The sequence below is a fragment of the Oncorhynchus gorbuscha genome, linkage group LG22 (assembly GCF_021184085.1).
Source record: "Oncorhynchus gorbuscha isolate QuinsamMale2020 ecotype Even-year linkage group LG22, OgorEven_v1.0, whole genome shotgun sequence".
Lineage (NCBI taxonomy): Eukaryota > Metazoa > Chordata > Actinopteri > Salmoniformes > Salmonidae > Oncorhynchus > Oncorhynchus gorbuscha.
In genome coordinates, this window is record NC_060194.1 from 44,862,252 (window position 1) to 44,886,068 (window position 23,817).

The window sequence follows — 23,817 nt, forward strand, 5'->3', positions numbered from 1 at the left end:
TTCTAAACACACAATTGAGTTTTCTCCATCTTGTTTATATTACCCTACATGGATTTAATTGTGTTAACCAGCTGCTCTACTGGACAAACTCCCAGTGGTGGAAAAAGTACTCAATTGGCTATTAGGTTCCCTAATAGAAAATGACTCCAGTAAAAGAGAAAGTCAACCAGTGAAATTCTACTTGAGTAAAAGTCTACAAGTAATATGGTTTTAAAATGTACTTAAGTACAGTCACAGTGGTGGAAAAAAGTACTCAATTATCATACTTGAGTAAAAGTAAATGCTGTACATCAAATTCCTTGTATTAAACAAACCACACAGCCCCGTTTTCTTGTTTTTATTTATTTATGAACAGCGAGAGGCACACTCCAACACTCAATCACTTGCAAAAGCTGGATTTGTGTTTCGCGAATCCGCCAGGTCAGAGGCAGTAGGGATGACAACGCGTTATATTGGTAGTAGAGGTCTTCTCGGGTCCAACCTGAACGGACCTGAGGACTATCAAATTTGGACTAGAACCGTATCTTAAGTGACCCGAGTAACAAACAAATTATTTTTATCAGCCAAGTTGCTCTTCTGGTTAACGAATAGTTATGTATATGTTGGCTAGGGCTTTTATAAGTAAATCAATTCACCATATTAGCGTTAAAAAAAATGCTATAGGCTATGTAGAGCTGTGGATAGGTCTATTCGGGTTCACTCGGGGTCGATCAGTTGTTGTCACAGTACATAGATCCGATTGACAATCAAACAGGACCAGATCCAGCACGAGGGAAAATTTAGACTTTTGTATCCCAGAACCGCTCTGGTCACTGGTTGGGTCTCGTATATTCGGGTTCAGGTGGACCTGTGAAGAGCTCTAATTGATAGGTGTGTGAATTGGACCATATTTCTGTCCTGCCTGAGCATTCAAAATGTAACGAGTGCTTTTTGGTGTCATGGAAAATGTATGGAAGTAAAAAAGTACATATTGTCTTCAATAGTGAAGTAAAAGTAAACATTTTCAAAAAATATCAATGGTAAAGTACAAATTCCAAAAACGACTTAAGTAGTACTTCAAAGTATTTTTACTAATTACTTTACACCACTGCAAATTCCTTGATATGATATTGTAATGAAACAGCAGGCAGCAGGTCTCGAACCCTCGACCCTCTAGCCCGAAGTTCAGCGCGCTATCGACTGTGCCGCAAAAGCATGCTCAAACGGAAGATGCGATATCCGCGCTTATAAACCCAGGGTTGTTACACTACTCCCTCCTTTCAAGGGTCGTTACAATACTATAGATGTCCTTTTCCACCACGTATAATGTTTTTCTGACAACGCAGTACCCCACCTCTATCCCAAATAATGTATCTACTTTTTCAGACTTGGTCCGGAATCATCCGTCCCAGCGTTTTCAACATCACGCCTGAAACCTATGACCCATTCTAGGCCTTCTACTGCTTACAATTATCTCACAATCATAACATTACAGGTATCGTGCACTATATAGAGAATCGGGTGCCATTTTGGGACACACACATTTTTAAACATTTTTTTTAATGCTCTACTATTCGATCGATTTTCCCTTTGTACATCTTTACCGCCTTCCTTACCGCGAAAATCGAAAATGATCATACAGTCGTTACTGGTAATGACACGAGTGGGCCGGGCCGCTGGTCTGAAGTGTACGTTAAAGAGAGGAGGAGGAGGAGGCGTGCGCTATTCATACCAACATTACATTACGCACGGGCACACTAGAGTGGAACAGGTGACGAGAACACCAGGTGAGACCACTTTCTCTTCACACGCAAACACTTGTACCATTTTTGTTGGGTAATCGTATACTTCATTATTGCTTAGTTGTGGTATGTTATTTCAATTATTTTTGGATAGATAGTGGTTTGAAGTTATGGCATTGGAAAAAAGGTGTGGTTGTTGTGTAAGTGTTGCCTAGACAACAGGAGTAATGTCTTTCGTTTTTCTTTTATAAAAGTGGTGTAAATTAAGCAAATTAAGGAGACAAATTAGGGTAGCCTAGTGGTTAGAGCGTTGGACTAGTAACCGAAAGGTTGCAAGTTCGAACCCCCGAGCTGACAAGGTACAAATCTGTCGTTCTGCCCCTGAACAGGCAGTTAACCCACTGTTCCTAGGCTGTCATTGAAAATAAGAATTTGTTCTTAACTGACTTGCCTAATTAAATAAAGGAAATATGATACTTGATATGAAGACTAAAATACCTAATGCAATTGCAATATGAACACATCTGCAATTGTGATGGTTTATGATTAATTGACTATTGAACTGACTTGTGATGGCTTGGTGCACATGTACATAGTAACAGGTCTCTAGGGGAGGGTGTAGCCTAGTGACACGTCTCTAGGGGAGGGGTGTAACCTAGTAACAGGTTTCTAGGGGAGGAGTGTATAGCATAGTTTGACTCTCTTTTTTCTCCTTGCTTGCTCATTATACTTCCTCTGTTACAATTCATAAAGTTTAACCTACATCTGAATACAAATTAACTAAGCAAATGGAGTATTTTACTCCATATTTTACAGTAACACAGAAGACATGGCCTCAGACACCAAGGCCACAGACCCACTGGAGGTACTGAGACAGCGATGTCTGGCCAGGGGAGTGGCTGGCATCAAGGGACTGGCAAGGTAAGAGCAACTGATTAAAATACAAAGCAAAACATCAACAACAATTCTTTTTTGTAACTTTACAATTAACGTTTTTTTTATGGTATTATGATATTCACTCACAAGTGAAAATAGTCTGCAGGCAAAAAGGCCAATAATAATTCATAATAACTGATTCATAATTGATTATTCCGTTTAAATAGATACCCAGAGACAGATGGTTAATCTCTCCACGTCCTCTCTCTTCCTCACCGGTCCATACAGGACGTTCCGCATCATGGACGACGATGGCAGTAAGTCTCTGGACCTGCAGGAGTTTATTAAAGGACTGCAGGACTATGGTGTGGTGGTGAGCAGAGAGGAGGCCCGGCAGATCTTCACACTGTGTGACAAGGACGGCAGTGGCAGCATCAACTTCAACGAGTTTCTGGAGAATCTGAGGGTATAATTACAGAGTAGTGACACTAAAAACGAATTGATTATGCACATTTATTCATTATGGACGGTGTAGAATAATGGTTCTCTCATAATAATAGTATTTGAACAAGCCAAAGTACATCTAATAATTGCATGATAAAGGTGCAGTGATGTATATTGCTGTTTTCATGTGTTTGTGTTTCCTCCAGCCTCCCATGCCCAGTGCCAGGATCTCTGTGATCGGCCAGGCCTTTAAGAAGTTAGACCGGACAGGGGACGGGGTGGTGACTGTGGAGGACCTGAGGGGGGTCTACAACTGCTCACAACACCCCAAATATAAGAGTGGGGAGTGGACAGAGGAACAGGTCTTCCTAACTTTCCTCAGCAGCTTTGATTCCCCCAACGACAAAGACGGCAAGGTAATAAACACATTTGTCCGTTTACTGGAATGACGAACTGGCTATAGCCTGGGTACCAATCTGTTTGTGTTAACATTCCACACACCTTGCCACTCCTTGGCATGCCAAACAGTCTGGCCTTTATCCAATCTTCAAATGTGAACATTCTATCAATAATCAGCTCCAAGAGAACTGAGGAGAACAGACATATTTTAGGCATATGGCACGGAGTACAAGGAGTGGAATGTTACCACAAAACCAGACTGGGCCCAGTTGCATAAAACATCTTAAGTTAATTCCCCTCTTATCCTTTCACTTAAAAGTTTCCTTAACTTGAAGTCAGATGCACAAAACATTTTAAGGTTAATTTCTCCCTTAAATGAAGTGGAAAAAGTTAAGGGTGCCCATGAGGTCTATAAGAGTATTTTGAAGATAAATACACAACGCAGAGTTTGAGAGGACAAGAGTACTAAACTAAATATAGTACTAATGGTCAATAGGGAATTGTAAATAGTTGGGTCTCAGTTCAACAGCTGTTTAGAATCTGTGGAATGTCAATCCTGAACTCAGAGCTACGTGTGCTACGTTCTGTACATTAAGTCGGGGGCAGGATACTTGTTATTTGGCCATTGGCCAAGTTGTACTGCAAGGACTTCTGATTGGTCAACCCCAGGCTAGGGCGTGGGGTTATAAATGACATCCTGTTCCTTTGATTTGGGGGAAAAGCTGAGGACAGGGGAGACTGAAGATCTACCTCCCAACATAACATTTTGATTTGTCCTTCTCACTTAAACCTATTTTTCTCCCCCTGATTTGCTTTGGAGTTTGTTATTGAAGAATAACACCAATAGCTACCTACTCTCAAAGTTAGCTTGACATGCTAGCTGACTAGCTAGCTACCTACTCTCAAAGTTAGCTTGACATGCTAGCTGACTAGCTAGCTACCTACTCTATAAGTTAGCTTGACATGCTAGCTGACTAGCTAGCTACCTACTCTATAAGTTAGCTTGACATGCTAGAAAGTAATAGAAACAAGTTGAGAAAAAAAGTAACGAAAATACATATGTTTTATTATCTTCTAAATAAATGTGTTTGTCCTGGCTTGGAACAGTGAATCAAGTCATCTCCACGGTAACCAGAGGCTCTGCCTTACCTGCCTTCAAACTACCCATAAAACTCTTAAATTATGACCTCACGTTTCCATTGGCTCTATTCAACCCCCTTAAACGAGTCCCTTAGGTAAAGGTAAATTATTCCTCAAGGGAAACACTTAAGATGTTTTATGCAAACAGGCCTTGTATTTCAGGCTAATGATTTGTAGCTGATATTACATTAAACAAACAAACAAAAAAGGGTTTAAAAAATAAATAAATAATTATACACAACGTTTTACGTACAAAAGGAAGGAGCAGATATTCTTGGCTTGGTTACTTGGTTTTGTATATTTTGTAAATGAGTTGTCTTGTCCTTCTCCTTTAGGTAACTCAGGAGGAGTTCATGAATTACTACAGTGGAGTGAGTGCCTCTATTGACAGCGACGGATACTTTGTTACGATGATGCAGAATGCCTGGAAGCTGTAGGCACCGCTGGCTATCTACATTTACGTGTAACCCTACTAATATATTTGGCTAATCATAAAAAGGCACCTTTGCATTCATTTAGAACTTATGTATGTGTACATGTGAGAAAATAGACAAAATGCAAGTTTATAGTTTTTCAATGGAACAGAATAGCTTTAAATGCACAGATACAACCGATTTCTACTGAATGATTTATATATATTACAAATATTAATCACGTTCCTTTTGTGCCATATTGCTTTGTCTTGTTAAGATCCCTATTATGGTTTAAGCTACATCATAATTATGCAAATGTTTGCCAAATAGACTACCTTTCTCGTAGCACAATGAGTGTTCCTTTAAATGCCTTATCTACCTGCACATAAGCTCATACGATCGGGACCACCGTGTGCTGATGCGAGTAGCGAGGTCCATACAGAAATGGTTTCTCGAGATTTGAATTTGACTGGCCTTCTGCTATTTGTTAGTCAGCTTGTCTAATAATTAGATATAATGAGAAATGAGAATGTTTCATGGGAACACTGAAGAAACTCTCGCTCACCAGAATAATGTAATAAATCCATATACTGGATGCTTCAACGTAGTTGACATCGGTAGCACAATGAGTGTTTCTTTAAATGCCTTATCTACCTGTACAAGTACAGTATATGTGGATCCAAGTTATGTGCTATGCTAATAACCATTGCTACTATGCATAGCCAAAAGCAATGGACGGAGAATCCCCAGAATCTCTAACCCAGACTCTGTTGTAATCGAGTGCATTCAACTCAGAGGTCCAAAATCGCCTAAGCGTGAAATTGAATTATGATTGCATATGCACTGTTATAATTTGTTATTATGGTTTCAAAGCCCAAGGTCGTCATTGCTAGTTTTATGCGCTTTAATTAACTGTGGACAATTAGGCGATATGTCAAGTTTGCAATTCAGGGATCTGTCAATGGTACTGAAATGTAATTGACAATCAGCCCCGCGTTTGCCTGTCGTGCCGGCAGAGGGAGCAACAGGGCAACGTTTATTATTTAATTCCTATAGGCCTACAGGTATAATAGCATGCGCATGCCCACATGTACCTGTAAATAGTTCTGAGAAAGTAGATTTCTTATCTACCGGTGCGTGAAAAGATTGATTCAGGATTAAACACATTTTTTGCTTTCTGTTTTCTATTTTTGCAGGCTCTTTGTAAAATGTCGTGCAGTGAAATTAAACATCTTTCCTGTTGCCTCACAAATTGTTTCAGATGACTCAATTGAGAGGTAAAAAAAAGGTATTGCTTCCCAAATCCTGATAACTTTTGAATGTGAGATGACATGGGCCAGCCGTAGCCTAATCCCCTGGTCAGGCGTCGCTCCCATCCTCCCCGGGCCAGCCGCTCAGCAGCTCAAGGGCAAACGGAGGTTTTAGGACCTTCCACTCTCAGCGCAACGGCTCAGGAACACGCATGAATTACAACCGTGCGCTTTTTGTGGCTATTTGAAGTTCTATCAGGACTGACATTTTGTAGCAATCAAATGGAAAGGAAGGGTGTTTTGGGTGAGTCCGTAGGCGGGCGTTGACCCTGTAGCACCGAATGAAGCGCGGTTCAAAATGCCTAACATCAGGGGATTTGACAACTGGCATTCATCCGGGAGTCACTTTTAAACGATAACCTCTGGATTCGGCCTCGCAACATAACAGGCGCCATTTTCAGTCTCTGTGACTTGTAATTGAAGTAATTTATCGATTTAATAATCAGGATCTTCCTGGAGACAAATGAAACATGGATTCTACTTGGGTTTTCTGGCCATTCTATTCTCTAAAAACTGAAACACGAAACTCTGGAAGCTATGCTACAGAACACGGAGTTTCACACGTAAGTATTCATTCTTTATTCATGCTTTATATGTATTTTTGCACTCCTATAAAGTTTAATTTTGTAGGTGCTATTTGACCAATATTGAAAAATCATAGTGTTTAATGAATGCAGGGGCCTGCTTTACAATTAAGCATAGAACGAGTGCATTTTGATGGAAATTGGACTGAGCCTAACAATGTTTTCGCTCATAATTTTCAAAACCACCAAAAAAATATTGATTTGACAAAAGCCACAAACTTCTTTAACATGAAAAAGAAGGTTCACATTCTCAATGGAATGTAGGGCACATTCTCAATGGAATGTAGGGCACATTCTCAATGGAATGTAGGGCACATTCTCAATGAAATGTAGGGCACATTCTCAATGAAATGTAGGGCACATTCTCAATGGAATGTAGGGCACATTCTCAATGGAATGTAGGGCACATTCTCAATGAAATGTAGGGCACATTCTCAATGAAATGTAGGGCACATTCTCAATGAAATGTAGGGCACATTCTCAATGAAATGTAGGGCACATTCTCAATTAAATGTAGGGCACATTCTCAATTAAATGTAGGGCACATTCTCAATTAAATGTAGGGCACATTCTCAATTAAATGTAGGGCACATTCTCAATTAAATGTAGGGCACATTCTCAATTAAATGTAGGGCGCATTCTCTTGTGTGCCCTACATTTCATTGCAGTCATCAAATAAAAAGCAAATGATCTGTGTCAGATAATGTTGTTTTTATACTTCAGTCACAATTGATCAAGTCAAACCATTGCATGTATCCCAGCCCAAGAAAAACTAATTGTAGAGCATTTTAAAATGGTAAATGGGGAGAGTTTGTTGCACAAATATATCCAAACATCAATCTTCCATGCAGGCTAATTGCTTTTCTAGAACACGTACAGCCTGAATTAAAAAGGAAAAACTTTTTGGAATTTGCACATTCACCTCCTTTGCCTGTTTATATAACATCCCTCTATACAACATCCCCATTGGGGTGGCAGGTAGCCTAGTGGTTAGAGTGTTGGGCCAGTAACAGAAAGGTTGCTGGATCAAATCCCCAAGCTCACAAGGTAAACATCTGTCATTGTAAATAAGAATCTGTTTGCTTAACTGACTTGCCTATTTAAATAAAGGTTAAATTAAAATTAAAAAACAACATTAAAATAAATGCATCGAGATACACTACATGACAAAATGTATGTGGACACCTGCTTGTCAAAAATGTTATTCCAATATCATGGGCATTAATATGGAGTTGGTTCCCTCTTTGCTGCTATAACAGCCTCCACTCTTCTGTGAAGGCTTTCCACTAGATGTTGGAACATTACCGGGGGGACTTGCTTCCATTCAGCCACAAGAGCATTAGTGAGGTTGGGCACTTATGCTGGGCGATTAGGGGTGGTTCGCAGTCGGTGTTCCAATTAATCCCAAAGGCGTTCGACGGGGTTGAGGTCCCTCTGTGCAGGCCAGTTAAGTTCTTACAAACCGATCTTGACAAACCATTTCTGTATGGACCTCACTTTGTGCACCGGGGCATTGTCATGCAGAAACAGGAAAGGCCCTTCCCCAAACTTTTGCCACAAAGTTGGAAGCACAGAATCGCCTTGAATGCCATTGTATGCTGTTAAGATTTCCCTTTACTGGAACCAAGGAGCCTGAATCACGAAAAACAGCCCCAGACCATTTTTCCTCCTTCACCAAACTTTACAGATGGCACTATGCATCCGGGCAGGTAGTGTATTCCTGGTATCCTCCAAACCCATATTCGTCCGTCGGACTGCCAGATGGTGAAGCGTGATTCATCACCTCAGAGAACACGTTTCCACTGCTCCAGAGTCCAATGGCGGCGAGCTTTACACCACCCCAGGTGAAGCTTGGCATTGCTCATGTTGATCCTCTGCTTGTGTGTGGCTGCTCGGCCATGGAAACACTGCCGATGGGGGGGCCGATGGTCGGGCTGTCTTCTGAGAATTCTTAGGCGATCTAATTAACCTCCACTTCACTCCGTTCTACTAGCAAACGTGCAATCTTTGGAAAAGAAAATCGATGACCTACGCAGAAGATTAAACTACCAACGGGACATTAAAACATGTAATATCTTCTGCTTCACAGAGTCGTGGCTGAACAACGACATTATCAACATACAGCTGGCTGGTTATACGCTGTATCCGCAGGACAGAGCAGCGGCGTCTGGTAAGACAAGGGGCGGCGGACTATGTATTTTTGTAAATATCAGCTGGTGCACGATGTCTAAGGAAGTCTCAAGGTTTTGCTCGCCTGAGGTAGAGTTTCTCATAATAAGCTGTAAACCACACTTTCTACCTAGAGAGTTTCCATCTGTTTTTTTTTGTAGCTGTCTACATACCACAGCAGACTGATACTGGCATTAAGACCGCATTCAATGAGCTGTATTTCGCCATAAGCAAACAGGAAAACGCTCACCCAGACACGGCGCTCCTAGTGGCCGGCAACTTTAATGCAGGGAAACTTAAATCCGTCTTTCCAAATTTCTATCAGCATGTTAAATGTGCAACCAGAGGGAAAAAACTCAGGACCAACTTTACTCCGCACACAGAGATGCTCACAAAGCGGTCCCTCGCCCTCCATTTGGCAAATCTGACCATAATTATATCCTCCTGATTCATGCTTACAAGCAAAAATTAAAGCAGGAAGCACTAGTGACTAGATCAATAAAAAAAGTGGTCAGATGAAGCAGATGCTAAGCTACAGGAATGTTTTGCTAGCACAGACTGGAATATGCTCCGGGATTCCTTCGATGGCATTGAGGAGTACACTTTATCAGTCATTGGCTTCATCAATAAGTGCATCGATGACGTCGTCCCCACAGTGACCGTACGTACATTCCCCAACCAGAAGCCAGGCACCATCCGCACTGAGCTAAAGGCTAGAGCTGACACTTTCAAGTAGCGGGACTCTAACCCGGAAGCTTATAATATATCCCGCTATGCCCTCCGACGAACCATTAAACAGGCAAAGCATCAATACAGGACTAAGATTGAATCGTACTACACCAGCTCTGACTCTCATCGGATGTGGCAGGGCTTGCAAACTATTACAGACTACAAAGGGAAGCACAGCTGAGAGCTGCCCAGTGACACGGGCCTACCAGATGAGCTAAACTACTTCTATGCTCGTTTTGATGCAGATAACACTGAAACATGCATGAGAGCACCAGCTGTTCCGGAAGAGTGTGTGATCACGCTCTCCACGGCCGATGTGAGTGAGACCTTTAAACAGCACAACATTCACAAGGCCGCAGGGCCAGACGGATTACCAGGACGTGTACTTACATGCGCTGACCAACTGGCAAGTGACTTCACTGACATTTTCAACCTCTCCCTGTCCGAGTCTGTAATACCAACATGTTTTAAGCAGACCACCATAGTCCCTGTGCCCATCAACACTAAGGAAACCTGCCTAAATGACTACCGACCCTTAGCACTCACGTCTGTAGCTATGAAGTGCTTTGAAAGGCTGGTCAAAGGCTCACATCAACACCATTATCCCAGAAACCCTAGACCCACTCCAATTTGCATACCGCCCTAACAGATCCACAGATGATGCAATCTCTATTGCACTCCACACTGCCCTTTCCCATCTGGACAAAAGGAACACCTATGTGAGAATGCTATTCATTGACTGCAGCTCAGCGTTCAACACCATAGTGCCTTCAAAGTTCATCAATAAGCTAAGGACCCTGGGACTAAACACCTCCCTCTGCAACTGGATCCTGGACTTCCTGACGGGCCGCCCCCAGGTGGTAAGGGTAGGTAACAACACATTGGCCACACTGATCCTCAACACAGGGGCCTCTCAGGGGTGCGTGCTCAGTCTTCTTCTGTACTCCCTGTTCACTCATGACTCAGACACGACACCAACACCATCATTAAGTTTGCTGATGACACAACAGTGGTAGGCCTGTTCACAGACAATGACGAGACAGAATATCCCTAGAGACCTGTCCATGTGGTGCAAGGACAACAGCCTCTCCCTCAACGTGATCAAGACAAATTAGATGATTGTGGACTACATGAAAAACAGGACCGAGCACGCCCACATTCTCATCGACAGGGCTGTAGGGGAGCAGGTTTGAAGCTTCAAGTTCCTTTGTGTTCACATCACCAACAAACTAACATGGTCCAAGCACACCAAGACAGTCGTGAAGAGGGCACGACAAAACCTATTCCCCCTCAGGAGACTGAAGAGATTGGGCATGGGTCCTCAGATCCTCAAAATGTTCTACAGCTGCACCATCCTGACTGGTTACATCACTGCCTGGTATGGCAACTGCTCGGCCTCCGACCGCAAGGCATTACAGAGGGTAGTGCGTACGGCCCAGTACATCACTGTGGCCAAGCTTCCTGCCATCCAGGACCTCTATACCAGGCAGTGTCAGAGGAAGGCCCTAAAAATTGTCAAAGACTCCAGCCAACCTAGTCATAGATGGTTCTATTGCCAAACCCTCCCCTAACCCGGAAAACGCTGCGCCAATTGTGTGCTGCCCCATTGGTCTCCCGGTCACGGCCGGCTGCGACAGAGCCTGGACTCGAACCCAGAATCTCTAGTGCCTTAGACACTGCACCACTCAGGAGGCAGTCCAAGAGGCTTCTAAACAGCTTCGACCCCCCAAGCCATAAGACTCCTGAACATCTAATCAAAAAATGGCTAACCAGACTATTTTCATTGCCCACCCCCCCTTTTACACCGCTGCTACTCTCTGTTGTTATCATCTATGCATAGTCACTTTAATAACTCTACCTACATGTACATATTACCTCAATTACCTCGACTCACCAGACTATATAGTCTCTCTGTTGTTATCATCTATGCATAGTCACTTTAATAACTCTACCTACATGTACATATTACCTCAATTACCTCGACTAACCAGACTATATAGTCTCTCTATTGTTGTCATCTATGCATAGTCACTTTAATAACTCTACCTACATGTACATATTACCTCAATTACCTCGACTAACCAGTGCCCCCTGTATATAGCCTCCACATTGACTCTGTACCGGTACCCCCTGTATATAGTCTCCACATTGGCTCTGTACCGTAATACCCTGTATATAGCCTCCACATTGACTCTGTACAGGTACCCCCTGTATATAGCCTCCACATTGACTCTGTACCGGTACCCCCTGTATATAGCCTCCACATTGACACTGTACCGGTACCCCCTGTATATAGCCTCCACATTGACTCTGTACCGATATCCCCTGTATATAGTCTCCACATTGGCTCTGTACCGGTACCCCCTGTATATAGCCTCCACATTGACTCTGTACCGGTACCCCCTGTATATAGCCCCTGTATATAGCCTCCACATTGAGTCTGCACCAATACCCCCTGTATATATCCTCCACATTGACTCTGTACCGGTACCCCCTGTATATAGCCTCCACATTGACTCTGTACAGGTACCCCCTGTATATAGTCTCCACATTGGCTCTGTACCGTAATACCCTGTATATAGCCTCCACATTGACTCTGTACAGGTACCCCCTGTATATAGCCTCCACATTGACTCTATACCGGTACCCCCTGTATATAGCCTCCACATTGACTCTGTACCGGTACCCCCTGTATATAGCCTCCACATTGACTCTGTACCGGTACCCCCTGTATATAGCCTCCACATTGACTCTGTACCAGTACCCCCTGTATATAGCCTCCACATTGACTCTGTACCGGTACCCCCTGTATATAGCCTCCACATTGACTCTGTACCGGTACCCCCTGTATATAGCCTCCACATTGACTCTGTACCGGTACCCCCTGTATATAGCCTCCACATTGAGTCTGCACCAATACCCCCTGTATATATCCTCCACATTGACTCTGTACCGGTACCCCCTGTATATAGCCTCCACATTGACTCTGTACAGGTACCCCCTGTATATAGCCTCCACATTGACTCTGTACAGGTACCCCCTGTATATAGCCTCCACATTGACTCTGTACCGGTACCCCCTGTATATAGCCTCCACATTGACACTGTACCGGTACCCCCTGTATATAGCCTCCACATTGACTCTGTACCGGTACCCCCTGTATATAGCCTCCACATTGACTCTGTACCGGTACCCCCTGTATATAGCCTCCACATTGACTCTGTACCGGTACCCCCTGTATATAGCCTCCACATTGACTCTGTATAGGTACCCCCTGTATATAGCCTCCACATTGACTCTGTACCGGTACCCCCTGTATATAGCCTCCACATTGACTCTGTACCGGTACCCCCTGTATATAGCCTCCACATTGACTCTGTACCGGTACCCCTGTATATAGCCTCCACATTGACTCTGTACCGGTACCCCTGTATATAGCCTCCACATTGACTCTGTACCGGTAACCCCTGTATATAGCCTCCACATTGACTCTGTACCGGTACCCCCTGTATATAGCCTCCACATTGACTCTGTACCGGTACCCCCTGTATATAGCCTCCACATTGACTCTGTACCGGTACCCCCTGTATATAGCCTCCACATTGACCCTGTACCGGTACCCCTTGTATATAGCCTCCACATTGACTCTGTACCGGTACCCCCTGTATATAGTCTCCACATTGACTCTGTACTGGTACCCCCTGTATATAGCCTCCACATTGACTCTGTACTGGTACCCCCTGTATATAGCCTCCACATTGACTCTGTACCGGTACCCCCTGTATATAATCTCACTATGGTTATTTTACTGTTGCTCTTTAATGACTTTTTCATATATTTTTTAACTGCATTGTTGGTTAGGAGCTCGTAAGGAAGCCTTTCACTGTAACACCTGTTGTATTCGGCACATGTGACTAATACAATTTGATTTGATTTGAAACCCATTTCATGAGGCTCACGACGAACAGTTCTTGTGCTGACGTTGCTTCCAGAGGCAGTTTGGAACTCGGCAGTGAGTGTTGCATCCTGGGACAGACGTTTTCTTTACGCTCTTCATCACTCAGCAGTCCTGTTCTGTGAGCTTTTGTGGCCTACCACTTTGCGGCTGAGCCATTTTTACTCCTAAACGTTTCCACTTCACAATAACAACACTGACAGTTGACCTGGGCAGCTCTAGCAGGGCCGAAATTTGACGAATTGACCTGTTGGAAAGGTGGCATCCTCTAGACTGTGCCACATTGAAAGCCACTGAGCTTTTCAGTAAAGGCCATTCTACTGCCAGTGTTTGTCTATGGAGATTGCATGGCTGTATGCTCAAATATTATATACCTGTCAGCAATGGGTGTGGCTGAAATGGTCAAATCCACTCATTTGAAGGGGTGTTAACACAATTCTGTATATACAATGTATCTCCCATAGCAATGTTTTATCTACAACAATGCCCAGTCATTCTAGCAATTCCCATTAGTTTCATACCTTTTCCATTTCCCTCAGTCAGAATGAATACTGTCCATTAGCCGATGTTGTGGTATTACTGTGTTGAAATCATTATTGCCGCGTGGTGTATTATTAAGTGATTCAGTATTGTCTACAGTCGTCATAGCAAAAGGTTTACAGGATAGGAATAATTAGGTTCATTCAGGAGATGTGTGGTGTTATACGTTTACCTCTGCTGGTTTAGTCATCTGACAGTCCCACCCACATACAGTAAACAATCACGTTATCATAGACATCAGCCGACCACGTATAGTGTGCTCTTTCCATGACATAGACTGACCAGGTGGATCCAGGTGAAAGCTGTGATCGCTTATTAATGTCTCTTGTTAAATCCATTTCAATCAGTGTAGATGAAGGGGGGGAGACGGGTTAAAGAAGGATTTTTAAGCCTTGAGACAAATGAGATATGTGTGCCATTGAAGGTGAATGAACAAGACAAAATATTTAAGTGCCTCTGAACAAGGTTTGGTAGTAGGTGCCAGGCACACCTGTTTGGTTGTGTCAAGAACTGCAACGCTGCTGGGGTTTTCAGTTTCCAGTGTGTATCAGCTCAATATTACGAAGGTGTTCCTAATGTTTTGTACGCTCAATGTATAGTGTACAATCGCAACATCATAGACATCAGCTGACCTGTGAAGACTTTATAATCTGATCAGGCCCTACACCCAAACAAGGGCACTGTGTTCATCCACCTCTGGCCTGCTCGCCTCCCTACCACTGAGGAAGTACAGTTCCCGCTCAGCCCAGTCAAAACTGTTCGCTGCTCTGGCCCCCCAATGGTGGAACAAACTCCCTCACGACGCCAGGACAGCGGAGTCAATCACCACCTTCCGGAGACACCTGAAACCCCACCTCTTTAATACCTAGGATAGGATAAGTAATCATTCTCACCACACACCCCTTTAAGATTTAGATGCACTATTGTAAAGTGACTGTTCCACTGGATGCCATAAGGTGAATGCACCAATTTGTAAGTCGCTCTGGATAAGAGCGTCTGCTAAATGACTTAAATGTAATGTAAATGATAATGTAGTGTGACAGACACCATGGTCGCCATGCCGGAAAACCTGTATTCACACAGTTCAGAGACAGAGGGGGATCTGATCCTAGATCAGCACTCTTACTCTGAGACACTTTGTGAATAAAGGGCCCTGGCCTATGTCAGTGGTTGAAGTGGGAAGTTGCTGTGTAGTTGCTATGGAGACCTGAAATCTCTATAATCCTTAGTAAACACAGACTCTAAAATTAGTAAAAATGTAAGTAAATTGAGGTGTCTCTTCCCATCATCCCACTGATAGGGATACATGACATTATTCTGGTTTTACACCAACTGATAAATTAAATGGATTAGTTTAGCTGATAAAGAGAGAAAATACAATGTCAGCCCAACTAAGCAAATGTTGTTGTTGGGCTTTGGTGTTGTTGTGTTTTGGTGTTGTTGTTGTGTTTTGGTGTTGTTTTGGTGTTGTTGTTGTGTTTTGGTGTTGTTTTGGTGTTGTTGTTGTGTTTTGGTGTTGTTTTGGTGCTGTTGTTGTGTTTTGGTGTTGTTGTTGTGTTTTGGTGTTGTTGTTGTGTTTTGGTGTTGTTGTTGTGTTTTGGTGCTGTTGTTGTGTTTTGGTGCTGTTGTTGTGTTTTGGTGTTGTTGTTGTGTTTTGGTGTTGTTGTTGTGTTTTGGTGCTGTTGTTTTGTTTTGGTGCTGTTGTTGTGTTTTGGTGTTGTTGTTGTGTTTTGGTGCTGTTGTTGTGTTTTGGTGTTGTTGTTGTGTTTTGGTGTTGTTTTGGTGGTGTTGTTGTGTTTTGGTGCTGTTCTTGTGTTTTGGTGTTGTTTTGGTGGTGTTGTTGTGTTTTGGTGCTGTTCTTGTGTTTTGGTGTTGTTTTGGTGGTGTTGTTGTGTTTTGGTGTTGTTTTGGTGTTGTTGTTGTGTTTTGGTGGTGTTGTTGTGTTTTGGTGTTGTTTTGGTGTTGTTGTTGTGTTTTGGTGCTGTTGTTGTGTTTTGGTGTTGTTTTGGTGGTGTTGATTTTGGTTGAAGGGTAGGGTTTTGGTTGAAGGGTAGGGTTTTGTTGAAGGGTAGGGTTTTGGTTGAAGGGTAGGGTTTTGTTGAAGGGTAGGGTTTTGGTGAGGGGTAGGGTTTTGGTTGAAGGGTAGGCTTTTGGTTGAGGGGTAGGGTTTTGGTTGAAGGGTAGGAATTTGGTTGAAGGGTAGGGTTTTGGATGAAGGGTAGGGTTTTGGTTGACAGCTAGGGTTTTTGGTTGAAGGGTAGGGTTTGGTTGAAGGGTAGGGTAGGGTTTTGGTTGAAGGGTAGGAATTTGGTTTTAGGGTATGGTTTTGGTTGAAGGGTAGGGTTTTGGTTGAAGGGTAGATTGGGGTGGGGTTTTGGTTGAAGGGTAGGTTTTGGTTGAATGGTAGGAATTTGGTTGAGGGTTAGGGTTTTGGTTGAAGGGTAGGGTTGGTAGGGTTTTGGTTGAAGGGTAGGGTTTTGGTTGAAGGTTAGGGTTTTGGTTGAAGGGTAGGCTTTTGGTTGAGGGGTAGGTTTTTGGTTGAAGGTTAGAAATTTGGTTGAAGGGTAGGGTTTTGGATGGAGGGTAGGGTTTTGGTTGATGGGTAGGGTTTTTGGTTGACGGGTAGGGTTTTTGGTTGAAGGGTAGGGTTTTGGCTGAGGGGTAGGTTTTGGTTGAAGGGTAGGCATTTGGTTTTAGGGTATCGTTTTGGTTTAAGGGTAGGGTTTTGGTTGAAGGGTACGATGGGGTGGGGTTTTGGTTGAAGGGAAGGGAAGGGTTTAGAGTTTTGGTTAAAGGGTAGGGTTTTGGTTGAAGGGTAGGAATTTGGTTGACGGGTAGGGTTTTGTTTGAAGAGTAGGGTTTTGTTTGAAGGGTGGGGTTTTGGTTGATGGGTAGGGTTTTGGTTGATGGGTAGGGTTTTGGTTGATGGGTAGGGTTTTGGTTGATGGGTAGGGTTTTGGTTGATGGGTAGGGTTTTGGTTGAAGAGTAGGGTTTTGTTTGAAGGGTAGGGTTTTGGTTGATGGGTAGGGTTTTGGTTGATGGGTAGGGTTTTGGTTGATGGGTAGGGTTTTGGTTGATGGGTAGGGTTTTGGTTGATGGGTAGGGTTTTGGTTGATGGGTAGGGTTTTGGTTGATGGGTAGGGTTTGGTTGATGGGTAGGGTTTTGGTTGATGGGTAGGGTTTTGGTTGATGGGTAGGGTTTTGGTTGATGGGTAGGGTTTTGGTTGATGGGTAGGGTTTTGGTTGATGGGTAGGGTTTTGGTTGATGGGTTGATGGGTTTTTGGTTGATGGGTAGGGTTTTGGTTGATGGGTAGGGTTTTGGTTGATGGGTAGGGTTTTGGTTGATGGGTAGGGTTTTGGGTTTTTGATGGGTAGGGTTTTGGTTGATGGGTAGAGTTTTGGTTGATGGGTAGGGTTTTGGTTGATGGGTAGGGTTTTGGTTGATGGGTAGGGTTTTGGTTGATGGGTAGGGTTTTGGTTGATGGGTAGGGTTTTGGTTGATGGGTAGGGTTTTGGTTGATGGGTAGGGTTTTGTTTGAAGGGTAGGGTTTTGGTTGATGGGTAGGGTTTTGGTTGATGGGTAGGGTTTTGGTTGATGGGTAGGGTTTTGGTTGATGGGTAGGGTTTTGGTTGATGGGTAGGGTTTTGGTTGATGGGTAGGGTTTTGGTTGAAGGGTAGGGTTTTGGTTGATGGGTAGGGTTTTGGTTGATGGGTAGGGTTTTGGTTGATGGGTAGGGTTTTGGTTGATGGGTAGGGTTTTGGTTGATGGGTAGGGTTTTGGTTGAAGAGTAGGGTTTTGTTTGAAGGGTAGGGTTTTGGTTGATGGGTAGGGTTTTGGTTGATGGGTAGGGTTTTGGTTGATGGGTAGGGTTTTGGTTGATGGGTAGGGTTTTGGTTGATGGGTAGGGTTTTGGTTGATGGGTAGGGTTTTGGTTGATGGGTAGGGTTTTGGTTGATGGGTAGGGTTTTGGTTGATGGGTAGGGTTTTGGTTGATGGGTAGGGTTTTGGTTGATGGGTAGGGTTTTGGTTGATGGGTAGGGTTTTGGTTGATGGGTAGGGTTTTGGTTGATGGGTAGGGTAATAATAATAATACAAATAATAATAAGAATGTAGATCTCTCCCTTTAACTTCTTCCGTGTCCCCGGGCCTGAAAACCCACTGAGATAAAGTCAACAGTACACTGACGTTGGATAATTTCACAGGTTATAGTAGTAATGAATTAGCAAAACACTTATTGTGTGAGTAGGATTACATAGGATTACATTACAGGTATGCATGCCCAAGAAACACACACGGAGGACTAAGAAAGAAAATAGAGACTATACAGAAATAGGATAGATTGTGTGTCTGTGTTTTGATGGAAGAGGAGGAGAAAACATTGATTGCTGTGGATTAGTTTGCCCTGAGATAACCTCAGTGTGAACCCATTAGAAGGGTCACAGAGGAGGAACCAGAGTCTGAAATCAGATGTTGTTTAGAGGAAGTACCGCTAACACAGAGGACTATTTGGACAAGCCTAAATTAAAACAGAGAGACTATTCTTCACACATTCTTCCCTACTAAAAGGCATCCAGCCCAACTGAAGGTAATCAACTCCTGTCATCAATTTGAATCTGAAACATTTACTCTAGTGTAAAATTGACTGCAAATTGTAAATAAGATCATTTTGGTCATAACGTCAGTCTCGTCCTAAACTGAGTTTTGTAATTGAGTTTGTCATGGCTTTACTCGAGGGTTGGGTTTGGATTTCGACAATGCTCACTTATCTGCTAACACGGGATACACAGCTGCAGTGATTTGTGCTCTATCCAATCCTACCGCAGAACACAGACCGTGAGACAGACTGACCAGCAGAGCAGTGGATCAGTCTTTTAATTTTTATATTTTTTTACATGAAACAATGCTTTGCAAATGTTTTAACTTGAGAAGTACTGCACCAAACACCTTCACTAGATGTCAAACTAAAAACCTCCTCGGGAAAAAAAACGTCCACATTTATTACAGATTTCTTGAGTTGGATTAATTCAGACTATTTTAAGGAACGTGATACTGTCTTTGTTCCTATTGTGTATCATGGGGGACAAACATCAGTAACTGACACATCAAGTCACACCCCTCAAGACTGAATTCTTGTTTTTCTTATTAATGAGCAACAGAAAAAAACACATGCATAATCTATGCGTTTAGTCTTTAATGGTGTCATTTCAACAACCTCTTTTGGGAAATGTCTATCCAGAGCGTTGAGGACGATGCCTCTTTCAGTTGGGGAAATGTCTATCCAGAGCGTTGAGGACGATGCCTCTTTCAGTTGGGGAAATGTCTATCCAGAGCGTTGAGGACGATGCCTCTTTCAGTTGGGGAAATGTCTATCCAGAGCAGAGCGTTGAAATGTCTATCCAGAGCGTTGATGCCTCTTTCAGTTGGGGAAATGTCTATCCAGAGCGTTGAGGACGATGCCTCTTTCAGTTGGGGAAATGTCTATCCAGAGCGTTGAGGACGATGCCTCTTTCAGTTGGGGAAATGTCTATCCAGAGCGTTGAGGACGATGCCTCTTTCAGTTGGGGAAATGTCTATCCAGAGCGTTGAGGACGATGCCTCTTTCAGTTGGGGAAATGTCTATCCAGAGCGTTGAGGACGATGCCTCTTTCAGTTGTTAGTATCTCTGGCACCAGTTTAATTGCAGACTCCCCTATTTGTCCTGTAGATGCTGATATCAATCAACACACGGTCAACTGCCACATGGTTGATTAAAAGCCCAATGCAGCTTTTTTAAATCTCAAGATCAAATCATTTGTGGGTAACAATTAAGAGCCTTATTTACTGTGAATGTTTTCAATTAGTGGTCAAATATTTAAAAAAAATATTCTTAGCAAAGAACAATTTCTCAAGCAATAATTTTACTAGGACTGTCTGGGAGGGGTCTGAGTGAGAGGCCTAATTGGACAAGCATAATGGGAGGGATATGTATTCTGAAAACGAGCAGAAGATTGGCAGGCCAGTTTGAAACTCTCTGTTATTGGTCAATTAACTTTTCTCAAGCATTTACATTTACATTTAAGTCATTTAGCCTGGTGGAACTCCATCCCACCAAAACAGGCAGAAAATTCAGGAGGTATTTTAAAACAGCTCTCGTACACAGCACACATAGTACAATACAGCACACATAACAGAATACAGCACAGGGAGCACACACAACACAATACAACACAATACAATACAACACAACACAATAAAATACAACACAATACAACACGATACAACACAACACAATACAATACAATACAACACAACACAATACAATACAATACAATACAACACAACACAATACAACACAACACAATACAACACAACACAACACAATACAATACAACACAACACAATACAACACAATACAACACGATACAACACAACACAATACAATACAATACAACACAACACAATACAATACAACACAACACAATACAACACAACACAATACAACACAACACAATACAATACAACACAACACAACACAATACAACACAACACAATACAACACAACACAACACAATACAATACAACACAATACAATACAATACAACACAATACAACACAACACAATACAATAAAATACAACACAACACAACACAACACAACACAATACAGTACAACACAACACAACACAACACAACACAACACAACACAACACAACACAACACAACACAACACAACACAACACAACACAACACAACACAACACAACACAACACAACACAACACAACACAACACAACACAATACAATACAACACAATACAATACAATACAACACAATACAATACAACACAATACAACACAATACAATACAACACAACACAACACAATACAATACAACACAATACAACACAACACAACACAATACAACACAACACAGCACAATACAATACAACACAACACAGCACAACACAGCACAATACAACACAACACAGCACAATACAATACAACACAACACAATACAATACAACACAACACAATACAATACAACACAATACAACACAATACAATACAACACAATACAATACAACACAATACAATACAATACAACACAATACAACACAATACAACACAATACAATACAATACAACACAGCACAATACAATACAACACAACACAGCACAACACAGCACAATACAATACAACACAGCACAATACAATACAACACAATACAACACAATACAATACAACACAACACAGCACAACACAACACAATACAATACAATACAATACAACACAACACAATACAATACAACACAATACAATACAACACAACACAATACAATACAACACAATACAACACAATACAACACAATACAATACAACACAACACAGCACAATACAATACAACACAACACAGCACAATACAATACAACACAACACAATACAACACAATACAACACAATACAATACAACACAACACAGCACAACACAACACAACACAACACAGCACAATACAATACAACACAACACAGCACAACACAGCACAATACAATACAACACAACACAGCACAATACAATACAATACAATACAATACAATACAATACAATACAATACAATACAACACAACACAATACAATACAATACAATACAATACAATACAACACAGCACAAACAATACAACACAATACAACACAACACAATACAATAAAATACAACACAACACAACACAATATGACACAACACAATACAACACCATACAACACAATACAATACAATACAATACAACACAACACAACACAACACAATACAATACAACACAATACAATACAGCACAAACAACACAACACAATTCAACACAACAAAATACAATACAATACAACACAACACAACACAACACAATACAATACAACACAATATAATACAACACAATACAATATAATACAACACAATACAGCACAACACAACACAATACAATACAGCACACACAACACAAAACCATTTTTAAATTGAATTTCACCTTTATTTAACTAGGTAGGCTAGTTGCAACCTGGCCAAGATAAAGCACAGCAGTGCGACACAAACAACAACACAGAGTTACACATGGAATAAACAAACATACAGTCAATAATAATAAAAAATAATATATACAGTGTGTGCAAATGAAGTAGGATAAGGGAGGTAAAGGCAATAAATTGGCCTTAGTGGCGAAATAATTACAATTTAGCAATTAAACACTGGAGTGATATATGTGCAGAAGATGAGTGTGCAAGTAGAGATACTGGGGTGCAAAGGAGCAAAATAAATAATATAAATAACAGTATGGGGATGAGGTAGTTGGATGGGCTATTTACATTTACATTTACATTTAAGTCATTTAGCAGACGCTCTTATCCAGAGCGACTTACAAATTGGTGCATTCACCTTATGACATCCAGTGGGACAGTCACTTAACAATAGTGCATCTAAAACTTAAGGGGGGGGGGGTATTTACAGATGGGCTATGTACAGGAGCAATGATCGGTAAGCTGCTCTGACAGCTGGTGCTTAAAGTTAGAGAGGGAGATATGAGTCTCCAGCTTCAGTGATTTTTGCAGTTCGTTCCAGTCATTGGCAGCAGTGAACTGGAAGGAGAGGCGGCCAAAGGAGGAATTGGCTTTGGGGGTGACCTGTGAAATATACTTGCTGGAGAGCGTGCTATGGGTGGGTGCTGCTATGGTGACCAGTGAGCTGAGATAAGGCAGGGCTTTACCTAGCAAAGACTTATAGATGATCTGGAGCCAGTGGGCTTGGCGACAAATATGAAGCTGTGAACTGTGAACCATCAGATCCTCCTCTCCACCCTCTCCGAGTTGGGCATCTCCGGCGTGGCCCACGCTTGGATTGCGTCCTACCTGACAGGTCGCTCCTACCAGGTGGCGTGGCGAGAATCTGTCTCCTCACCATGCGCTCTCACCACTGGTGTCCCCCAGGGCTCTGTTCTAGGCCCTCTCCTATTCTCGCTATACACCAAGTCACTTGGCTCTGTCATAACCTCACATGGTCTCTCCTATCATTGCTATGCAGATGACACACAATGAATCTTCTCCTTTCCCCCTTCTGATGACCAGGTGGCGAATCGCATCTCTGCATGTCTGGCAGACATATCAGTGTGGATGACGGATCACCACCTCAAGCTGAACTTCGGCAAGACGGAGCTGCTCTTCCTCCCGGGGAAGGACTGCCCGTTCCATGATCTCGCCATCACGGTTGACAACTCCATTGTGTCCTCCTCCCAGAGCGCTAAGAACCTTGGCGTGATCCTGGACAACACCCTGTCGTTCTCAACTAACATCAAGGCGGTGGCCCGTTCCTGTAGGTTCATGCTCTACAACATCCGCAGAGTACGACCCTGCCTCACACAGGAAGCGGCGCAGGTCCTAATCCAGGCACTTGTCATCTCCCGTCTGGATTACTGCAACTCGCTGTTGGCTGGGCTCCCTGCCTGTGCCATTAAACCCCTACAACTCATCCAGAACGCCGCAGCCCGTCTAGTGTTCAATCTTCCCAAGTTCTCTCACGT

General features: G+C 42.6%; 2 protein-coding genes across 2 annotated transcripts in view; both read left to right on the forward strand.

Annotated features, from left to right (window-relative positions):
- Positions 1-1,679: 1,679 nt before the first annotated feature.
- LOC124009316 (calcyphosin-like protein) lies at positions 1,680-5,605 on the forward strand. The gene is made up of 5 exons (XM_046320982.1): positions 1,680-1,766; positions 2,538-2,642; positions 2,886-3,063; positions 3,248-3,457; positions 4,916-5,605. Exons 2-5 carry the CDS (start codon positions 2,551-2,553, stop codon positions 5,015-5,017), a joined length of 582 nt encoding a protein of 193 aa, XP_046176938.1. The 5' UTR covers positions 1,680-1,766; positions 2,538-2,550; the 3' UTR covers positions 5,018-5,605.
- Positions 5,606-6,064: 459 nt separating this feature from the next.
- Positions 6,065-23,817, forward strand: part of LOC124009317 (sodium channel protein type 4 subunit alpha-like) — a 143,822-nt gene continuing 126,069 nt past the window's right edge. Inside the window, exon 1 of the mRNA XM_046320983.1 lies at positions 6,065-6,866. The gene's annotated coding sequence lies outside the window, so the exon portion shown is untranslated. The remainder of the gene's footprint in view (positions 6,867-23,817) is intronic.